This window comes from Thamnophis elegans, chromosome Z, assembly GCF_009769535.1.
Source record: "Thamnophis elegans isolate rThaEle1 chromosome Z, rThaEle1.pri, whole genome shotgun sequence".
Classification (NCBI taxonomy): Eukaryota; Metazoa; Chordata; class Lepidosauria; order Squamata; family Colubridae; genus Thamnophis; species Thamnophis elegans.
This window is the reverse complement of record NC_045558.1, coordinates 128867092-128878230: the sequence shown is the minus strand read 5'-3', so window position 1 is coordinate 128878230 and position 11139 is coordinate 128867092. Positions and strand designations below refer to the sequence as shown.

The 11139-nt window shown below is 39.0% G+C and overlaps 1 protein-coding gene across 1 annotated transcript in view; it reads left to right on the top strand.

Annotated features, from left to right (window-relative positions):
• Window positions 1–467: 467 nt before the first annotated feature.
• LOC116521755 (vomeronasal type-2 receptor 26-like) overlaps window positions 468–11139 on the top strand; it is a 17769-nt gene continuing 7097 nt past the window's right edge. Inside the window, exons 1-2 of the mRNA XM_032236415.1 lie at window positions 468–605; window positions 1008–1859. Of these exons, the coding sequence (XP_032092306.1) occupies window positions 468–605; window positions 1008–1859 (990 nt within the window). The remainder of the gene's footprint in view (window positions 606–1007; window positions 1860–11139) is intronic.

The following is an 11139-nucleotide window of genomic DNA, read 5'->3' as shown; positions in this document are numbered from 1 at the left end:
AAGATGGGATTCGGAGGAGGCCTAATCGATGCGATCGAATCGGTCTGGTGGAGGTAATTGGCAGTAGGCGTTCTCTCAAGTACCCATTTAAGAAAGGGGAAGAACATATTTCCCATGATAGGTTTTCTCATTGATATTTCCAAAATGCAGCCATTTCCTTCTGCATATAAGCAGCTGTGGTTTGGTAGTGGGCAATTCTCACAAACTACAACATAGAAATAAGAATTATTAAACACATTCCACAAAGTATGCTGTACTGGAGGTTTGCAAGGCACATAATGCGAAACATTCTTAATGTATTTTTAAAATTGTTTTACAGGGTACTTTTTCAGAATTACCAGCATATCCTGGCCTTAGCATTTACTATAAAACAGATTAATGAAAATCCCCATATTCTAACCAACATCACGGTGGGCTTCCACATTTTTAATAGCAATTTTAGTCCAAGCTGGACTTACTTTGCTTCAATGGTTCTACCTTTCACTCAGGGAAAATTCATCCCTAACTACAAGTGTGGGATCACCAATACTTTGGCTGCAGTCATTGGTGCACCTGACATCTCCCTTCACATGGCAAGTATGCTGTGTATCTACAAAGTTCCTCAGGTAAGATTTGATTTAGATATACACTATCATTCTGCCATAAATCCCTAAACATCTGCATTCTTCTCTATGTAAAAAGGAGTGACCTTTAGGATACGTAGATATTATTTTTGCATGCATGGTAAAGTTGGCATAATATCATGAGTAAGCGTCAGTCTGAATAGATGGTGAAGCTATTTGACCTAGCAAATTCCAGATACTGAACTAAGACTCAAATTTGAAATATTCACAATAAATTTCACAAAAAATGTATTTACTGATACTTCAAGATTGACATCTTGGTTGATATTTCCCAATTAACGCAAATAGTTACATCATATTTCAGTATATAAAAATAACAAAACACTCAAATCAATGGCTCACATATATGCAAGGATTGCAATTGCTATGTTTATCTTTCTGTAGTTGATATATGGCTCTGCTCCAGCCTTGAATAAGGAGACGCAAGCAGTTTTCTTCCAACAAATGTTTCCGAATGAATCCTACCAACGCAAGGGCCTCCTTCAGTTATTGCTGTATTTTAGATGGATTTGGATTGGAATTCTTGTAGTAAAGGATGAAAAAGGAGAGAAATTCCTTCGGGAAGTGATTCCCACATTTTCGGAGCATGGCATCTGCATTGAATTCATAGCAGAGTTACCAAATGTAGCTTTTTACAATGATTTTACTGATATGGTAGATGAAGGATTACATATATTCCATGTTCTCATGAACAGCACAGCCAATGTGATAATCTTATATGGTGAAGCTCGGTCCTTAGCAATTCTGAGAACTTTCCTCCAGTTTTCAGAAGTGGAGGATTTGCCAAAAAAGAAAAAGATCTGGTTTATAACTGCTCAGACAGATTATACATCAATTGCCTTTCATAAATATTGGGATATCCATTTTCTACATGGTGCTTTATCCTTTGCAGTTCACACAAGGGAGATCCCAGAATTCCATGAATTTCTTCAGAACTTGAATCCAAACAACAACCAGCATGATCATTTTCGAAAAGATTTTTGGGAACAGGCATTCGATTGCTTCTTCTCAACCTTGGAAACTGAGACCTCTGAGAAAAAGTGTACTGGACAGGAGAGGCTTGAGACTCTCCCCACATCTGTGTTCGAAACACTAATGAGCAGCCAGAGTTACAATATTTACAATGCAGTCTATGCTGTGGCACATGCTTTGCAATCTCTGCATATATACAAATCCAGAGAAACAGCAATTGTGAAAGAAGGGAAGAAACAGTTTCATGATCAATTGTGGTGGAAGGTAAGTTTGTGGTGGAGAAACCACCATATCTGTAATTACAAGATGTATCCATAAAATTTAGTGAACAATAATTTTTTGTAGTATTGACACTAGGTTTAAATCTGAGATAGAGTAATAGATTAACCAAATGAAACTTTTTATGTGTTCTGACCTAGGCTTCCTGATACAATAAAAAGCAGACACTTAGAACCAAATACATCCCCTCACTTTGGAGAATTCACCTCCTTACTACATTCCATAACTCTGCCATGTTAGTCTATTAATAAATAGAATCTTTTGCAAAAGGATTCTCAATCATGAATGAAAGAAAGAGAATGTTGAATAGATCCGAATACATGGCTTAAATACATTTTGAACAGGCAAATTAAAAAAAAGTTTTTTCATTCTGGTGACCTCCCCAAAACCTCCCGTTTTTCATGAAACTGGGCCCGGTTTCTGGAAAAAAAAGGGGGGGTATCCATAGCCTTTAGGAGGCTTATAGAATGTGACTTAGGGGGGTTGGGGAACTGAGCAAAAAATTGTTTCGGGTGACCCAAAATCCTGTATTCAGTCTATAAGATGCACCCAGATTTTCATCATCTTTTTTTGAGGGAAAAAGGTGCGTCTTATACTCCAAAAAACGCCTAAAAACTGTAAGCTTTTTGCCTATACTGCAACAAATTCCCAAACCAGAAATCCCCTTTAGAATTCCCTTACCTCATCATGGCAGTTTTCTTCCTGACACTGTCCAAAGTAATGTCAAGCTGACCTGAGTTTTATGTTCTAATCAACCTTATAGCCTTGTTTTTCCCCAAACAAACCCTTTACGTAATTACTTACCTTAATGTTTTACAGATGAGCTGCTAAAGTTATAAAAAGTGTAAATATGGAGTCACTCGGGTTCTTTTCTTTTACAAGAATAATCCTATTTCTCTCAGAATCATCGACCATGGTATCCTTCTGCGACGCCTGGGGGAGGTGGGAGTGAGAGGCACCGTATTATGGTGGTTCTCTTCTTACCTCTCTGACAGGTCACAGTCGGTGTTGGTCGGGGGGCAGAGGTCGACCCCTAGGCCCTTCGAGTGTGTTGTGCCGCAGGGTTCGGTCCTGTCCCCCCTCCTATTTAACATCTACATGAAGCCGCTGGGTGAGATCATGCGACATGCTGATGATACTCAATTATATCTTTCTGCCCCTTGCCAGCTCAGTGAAGTGATGTGCTGATGTCTGGAGGCTGTTAGGGTCTGGATGGCGGCAAACAAACTTATGCTCAATCCTGATAGGACTGAGTGGCTTTGGATGTTGCCCCCGAAAGACTGTTTGGACAGTCCATCCTTAACCCTGGGGGAAGAAAATTTACGCCCCTCAGAGAGGGCTCACAATTTGGGAGTCCTCCTGGATTCGCAGCTGAAATTGGAACATCATCTGTTGGCTGTGACCAGGGGGGCTTTTACCCAAGTTCGTCTGGTGCACCAATTGCGGCCCTATTTGGATCAGGATGCACTTCTAACAGTCACTCATGCCTTTGTCACCTCGAGGCTGGATTATTGTAACGCGCTCTACATGGGGCTACCCTTGAAAAGCGTTCGGAGATTGCAGTTAGTTCAGAATGCGACCATGCGGGTGATAGTGGGTGTGATGAGGTACACCCACGTTACACCTATCCTCTGTGAGCTGCACTGGCTACCTATTGGTTTCCGGACTCAATTCAAGGTGTTGGTTATCACCTTTAAAGCCCTACATGGCTTAGGATCAGGATACCTTTGAGACCGCCTGCTGACACATACCTCCCAGCGACCAGTAAAATCCCATAGATTGGGCCTCCTTTGGGTGCCATCGGCCAAACAATGTCGGCTGGTGGGCCCCCGGAGGACAGCCTTCTCTGTGGCTGCTCCGACTCTTTGGAATCAGCTACCCCCAGAGATCCGGACCATACCCACTCTCATGGCCTTCAGGAAAGCCGTAAAAACTTGGCTGTTCCGGCAGACCTGGAGATGTTGACCTCACTGTTGAGGTCCGGCCCTGACAAAATGAATTTATGAGGGATGACTGTTGTTTTAAATTGTATTGTTGTTATGTTTTTTTTATATTTTCTTTGTAAGCTGCCCGGAGTCCTTTGGGATTGGGCGGCATATAAAAGCTTTAAATAAATAAATAAATAAATAAATAAATAAATAAATAAATAAATAAATAAATAAATAAATAATAAAAATGGACATTTAAGCCATCAGAACTAACCCCTGCTTAGTGCAGGATTTCAAATTCTAGCATCTCAGCAGATGTTAATTCTACCTCTCTTTGAACGTATCAAGTGAAAGAAAGGGCACTGTCCTCGATCTCCAATTATCACTGCTGAACCTCTTCTTTTTTTTTTAATATATATTTTATTATGTTTTCATTCTATACAATCACATATTCACTGTGCTTAATCAGGGCATATAACATTGAATAATAAACACGGCCCTCACTTATATAGAAAATGCCCTCTACAATACAAACCCAGTATACCACCTTAGCCTGCCATACACCCTGTTTCAACCCCCTCCAACTTTCATTCTTCCTTCTCACACACCCCTCTACGCCTACTTCCCCTCCCCTTCTTTCTAACCTTAACCCTATCACTCCCTCTCCATTCCCTCCGTCCCTTCTCCTCCTCCTCTCTCTCACCCTCTCCACCCTCCTTCTTCTTTCACTCGACTCTTTCCTTCGGTATCTATTACCTTCCAGTATATTCGGTTTGTTCTATTTTCGCACTAACATTGAAAAGCCACAGTATACAAATAAAATCATGGAATTTAACACATATTGTATTTCCCCCCTCCCCCCTCCCCCTAAATCCCCACCTCCCTTCCCTCCCCCCGACTTCCCAAAGACCATACGTGGTATAATTTTTGAACAATCACAGTCTAAAATATCTCTACATTGAACTCAGCTTCTTACTGTTACCCAAATTTTAAACAATTTAAATTGTTACTGATACTAAGCATAAGCTATCTGGAGTTTCTTAGTCCCATATTTACTTTTTATGTAATCAATCCACTTTTTCCAGTCTCGTTTATATCTCTCGTTTGAATGTTCTTTGAGATATGCTGAGATTTTGGCCATTTCGGCTAAGTTCATAACTTTCAAAGTCCATTCTTGAATTGTAGGTAAATCTTTCTTCTTCCAATACTGCGCCACCAAGAGTCTTGCTGCCGTTATTAAATACAGAATCAAATTAGTCTCTGCTACTGTAAAATCAATACATATACCCAGTAAAAACAACTGGGGGGTAAATTTTATCCTTCTTTTAAAGATGTTTTGCAGGATCCACCATATTTTTATCCAGAATGCCTTAACATTACGACATGTCCACCATATATGAAAATATGTAGCATCACAAGAACCACATCTCCAACATTTAGGTTGAACATTTGGATACATAGAGGCAAGCTTTTTAGGATCTAGGTGCCATCTATAAAACATCTTATAAAAATTTTCTCTCAAGTTTTGTCCTTGTGTAAAAAAAGAAGGGAAAAAAAGGTGGGGGAGGAATTTCTTTTTCTCCACATAGCACAGTGGATTAGTAATTTAGAATAAATAATTAAAACTAAAATATAATGGCATCTAAATCAACCTCTGTCAAATTACCTCCGAAAACGTCTCCCATACCTGGTACAAAGCTGCAGCCCCCACCATCTATGCCCCCTAGTGGAGATGTATTAACAAAAGAATTTTTTCTGGAAATGTTCAAAGAATCCAGAGAACAGAACTTAGAAATGTTTAAAGAATTCAGAGAACAGAATCTAGAAATGCTCAAAGAATTCAAAGATGAAATAAGGAATGAGATGGAAGTTCTATATGACAAATTTGATACCAGGGTCACTAAAACGAATGATAATATGATGGGAATTGTAAATGTGATAACAGAATATATTTCTGGAATGGAAGATAATTTAGAAACTCTCAATGAAGCTAAAACTAACCTGATATCCAAAACTGAAGTGGTGGAACAAAAAATTGACAATGCTGAAAAACAAATTATTATGATACAGTATAAGCAGATGGAGCTTGCATTAAGAGTGAGGGGGCTGCGTGAAGAAAAGCAGGAGAACTTAAAGCAAATGTTTTCTGAAGCTTTTGACCGTCTGGTGGGAAAACCGGGATCCAATTTTGATTGGCAGATTGACAGGATTTTTCGTGTTAACTCATGGGCGGCAAAACAAAGGCAACTTCCCCGAGACGTAGTAATATACTTTGTTACAAGAGAATCTAGAAATATGATACTACAAGAGTCTTACAATACTAAGCTTCAAATTGGTGGACAGGACCTGATTGTTTTGAAAGAAATACCACCTCAGATGCTAAGAGCCAGAAGAGATTATGCTTTTCTGGTGGAAGAGCTCAGAAAGCGTCAGATACAGTACAGATGGGATGCCCCATTCGGTATTATAGTTACAATGGACAAACAAAGATATCATCTCAGCTCTGTATGGAAAGCTCGTGATTTCTATCATAAGATTCTGAAGATGGGATACCCTGAACCTTCGGGATATGGTGAAAAACCACGAGACGAACAAGATAAACAACAAACCACACAACCATCAGATAAAATGTATCATCTCCCTCTTCCGGAAGGGCAAGGAGTCAAGGAAAAAAGATCCAACCGTAAGACCACCAGACAAACGGATAAACAAGCTACTATGCAACAATCTCAACAATCGTTGGCCACTGATCAAGGAGCTACTGCAACAAGCTCAGAAGCTGTGGGAGGAGCTAAACCAAAGGTGAGACAGGCCTTGCGGGAGGCTCTAAAAAAGCTTCAGGCAACCAAAAATGACAACTAAGATTTTGACATGGAATGTAAACGGACTGAACTCTCCACAGAAAAGAAAGAAAATATTTCATTATCTCAAACAGTTTAAGAATGACATAATTTGCTTGCAAGAAACTCATATCAAATCAACCGATCAAAAATATTTGTTTAACCCCAAACTGGGCCAACATTTTGCGACCTCAGCTATGGAAAAGAAAAATGGCATAGTAGTATATTTAAGAAAAGATATTAAAGCTGAGCTAATTGAAGCAGATCCCACTGCTGAACCTCTTCTACTGCAACTTTGTTTCATGGATAGAATATAATTTCTAAAAATAATTTTCCAGATTAATTTTAGATTTTATATTCTAAAAGTAAGTCTGTCTTTCATTTTTATACTGTACATTTTACAGATCGTCCTTACTTAACTTTGGTAAGTAACTTGAGAGACCGCCTTCTGCCGATTACCTCCCTTCGACCGATTAGATCGCACAGACTGGGCCTCCTCCGGATTTCATCCGCCAGTCAATGCCGACTGGCGACTACACGGAGGAGAGCCTTTTCTGTTGCAGCTCCGACCCTGTGGAACGACCTCCCCGTCGAGATACGCACCCTCACCACCGTCCAGGCCTTCCGCACAGCCCTTAAGACCTGGCTATCCCAACAGGCCTGGGGATAGGTTTCCAATTTCACCCCGCCCGAGTGTTGAGTGTTGAATGCAAGTTGTGTTTTTATCATTTTATTATTTTATTCACATATTGTTTGTTTTTGCATTTCACCCCCTTCCCTATGATTGTAAGCCGCCCTGAGTCCCCTCAGGGAAAAGGGCGGCCTATAAATCCTAATAAACTAAAAAAAAAAAAACTAAAAACTGGTAATTAGGGCCTGAAGTGTTGCCAATTTCCTTTGGTAAGTGTCCTTTGACCATGAATTTTAGCAAATGCAATTCCAGCAATTCCCAGTTTCCATTGTTAAGCAAGGACTGTCCAGGTTTTTAAGCACCTCATGGATTACAACTTTTCAATTTACTTCCAGTTTCTGCCTTGACTTTGCTTGAGGAAAGCCAGCAAGAAAGGTTTCAAATCACAATCATGTTTTGCAACTTTGGGATGTTGCAAAAGTCAGAAAATCAATGGCCAAGTCCCAGTATTGTGATCATGCTATCACAGGGGTATTGCGACAACTGGAATTTCAGGAAAGTCATAAGTACCATACATTCTGCACCATTGGAATTCAAATGTTTGATGAACAAGTGACCATTGAATGAGGATTACTTGTACTTAAATATTCCTGTGTTGTCTCATATGTAGAGACCTCCAAGACATTTTCAGCCAAAAAGATAGACCAGACTGAGAAATCAACACCATGTAGGTCAGGACTAATTTTATTGCAAGAGCTACAGTAACTGAATCTTGTAATGTGCTGAGTCCTGTGCTGAATCCTCCATTATATTCTCTTTCTTTGATATAGTATGGCTTCTCTGAAATGTTTTCTCAATTCATGTTTCTTGGTCAAGGTTCAAGCTCTTATTTGACTATTGCCTTGATAGCGGCTCTCCCTCTTGTCATTCAAGATCATTCATGCGATCTTTAGAAATGTAAATATTTCCACATTCATAACACATTCGCTGGAGGAGAAGGAGCCTGACTCCCTTTGTCTTTTGCTAGCTGATCAGGAATGGGGATATCCGACATTGTAGCCCAGTTCTGTATATGAGCCATTATTGAATGGATATCACTCCTCCAATCCCGGAGTCCTTCGGGATTGGGCGGCCTATAAATAAAATTAAATTTACAAAATTAAACTTACAAATTGAAGTGATTCTGAACCCCATCTAGGTTACCATAACTTAGCATGTCTTATGATTATTTTTCTCTCTGATTTGAATATAAGATAATATATTCATATATATAATATCTACATAAGACATATTGTAAGCGGAAAGATGTGTGTGTGTGTGTGTGTGCACATGTGCATGTGTTTGTTTATGTACCCTGTTTTCCCCAAAATAAGTCCTCCCTGGATAATAAGCCCAATTTGAGTTTTGAGCAGTAATCCTTCTTCTGCAAATATTGCAACACAGCAGCAGCCATGAGGTGACCACGCTTGTTACTTCCTGTACTTCAAAAATAATAAGACCTTCCTGAAAATAAGGCCAAATGCTTATGTTGGGGGTCAAAAGAAAATAAGATGGGAAACACAATATATATGTATCATCCATCTATCTATCTATCTATCTATCTATCTATCTATCTATCTATCTATCTATCTATCTATCTACCAGCTCTATCTCCATTTCCAATTCCGTCCGTCCGTCCGTCTGTCTGTCTATTATATATAAATATACATCTTTTAGTTATATTTTGTTTTATTTTGTGAGTACATTGCCCCTAGTCTGGTGGATTTTAACAGTAATAATTGAAATCAAATTTTAGTATGGCTACAACAAGTATAAGAGCCTTTCTAAGTAAGAAGAGTATTCAATTTTATAGCCCTATATATTCTATTGTTGTGGTTTAATCATTAAGTTGTATCTGAGTCTTTGTGACTTCATCGACCCTTGCATCCCACACCCCCTGTCCTCCACTGTCTTCCATACTTTGCCCAAATTAATATTAATTATGTTGATGACACTATCTAACGCTCTCATTCCCTGTGGTCCTCTTCTCCTTTTGCCTTCAATCTTTCCCATATCAGGGTTTTTTCCAATGAATCCTCTCTTCTCGTTAGGTGGCCAAACGATTTCAACTTTAGTTCAGTATCTGTCCTCTAAAGGACATTCAGGATTGATTTCCTTTAGGATTGACTGTTTTACTCTCCTTGCAGTCCAAGGGGCTTTAAATAGTTTTTCCAGCACCACAACTCAAAAGCATCAACATTTCAGATTTCTGGTCTAACTCTCACAGCCATACATTACTATTGGGAAAACAATAGCTTTCATTATACGGACTTTTTTCAACAAGGTGATGTCTCTGCTTTTTAATATGCTGTGTAGGTTTGCCAGAGCTTTACTCCCAAGGAGCAAGTGCCTCTTAATTTCATGGCTGCAGCCACTATCTGAAGTGATTTTTGAGCCTGACAAAATAACTCTGTCATTTCTTTCTTCTCCTTCTGTTTACCAGAAAGTGATAGCACTGAATCAGAGGTGACATTCAATTTTTCCCTACCAATTCTGTGGGTGTGGCTTGGTGAGGGGATCCTATGACTGAGTGCACTTGGCCAACATAATGTCACTCATGGCCATGCCCACTGTCACATGTCCCCACCACTTGGACTGGATGCAATGATCTTAGTTTTCTAATGTTGAATTTCAAGCCAACTTTTGCACTCTCATATTTTACTTTCATCAAGAGGTTTTTGATGAAGGTAAAACTGCAAAGAAGACCAACAAAGGCCTTGAGACAAAAACGTATGAAGAACGGTTGCAGGGTTTGGCTAGTCTAGACAAAAGAAGGACTAGGTGACACATGATAGCTGTATTCCAGTATTTGAGAGGTTGCTACAAAGAGGAAGGGATCAATTCATTTTCCAAAGCATCAGAGGGCAGGGCAAGAAACAATGGATGGAAATTGATCAAAGCTTTTTATCTCCTTTATAAGGTTTTTATAGACTTCTCTTCGCACTTCGTTGCTTGAAGGATCTCTCAGGTAATCTCTTTGCCCTCCAGCTGTTACTAAAATTAGCTTTTCTTTGATTGTCAACTTTGCTTCTGAAAAAAAATTCTCTTCTTAAGTCCATCATCACTACTATTTTTTTTCCTATATCTTGGAATCTGGGATAGAACTCCAATTCATCAAATTCCCTTTTCCATATTCCCTTTTTTCCACATTCACCCACATTTGCTCCATTAATAAATTCATCTATTGTATTGTCCATATCTTCATTCTCCCCTTTAATTTTTGGGGCTCCAATCCCTTCATCTTTTGCTGTGAGGAAGACTAATCTTTCTAACTTCTTCTCAATTCTCCCATATTCTTCCAATAGATTTTGAATTCCAGCCCAAATATTTTGGAATTTTAAGGTTTCCTCATCTGAATATTGATCCATGTTTCCAAAAAAGAAGAAAGAAATAAAAAACTAATAGCACTGCCCCTCTAGCCTTCCAGGCCTCTTTTATTTTTTAATTTTAGGTTAACTTGAACACAAGTTCTTTTATGCTCTTCAAAGGAGAAGGGTTCTGTTTCCCCCAGCTTTCTTTCCCATGCCAAAATAGTTCTCAAAGGCACCTGTGAAAACAATTCATGTCCTTGGCTCTTTATCAGTTTCTGTAAACAAATTGCAAACCCTTCAGCTACAAAGTCAATGAAATCAAAGAAGGAAAGAGAAGAGATACATTGTTTCAAAAACTCCAGCTTCTGACCTCTGAGTGCAGTGTTGCTACTTTTCATTTTGTAATATTTATCTCTGGCTAATAGTAAAACAAACTTCTTTCGATTTCTTTTAATGAAATTTAATAACAAGTAATAGGAAGAATTGTTAAAATAAAAAGGAAGGTTTTAATCCAGA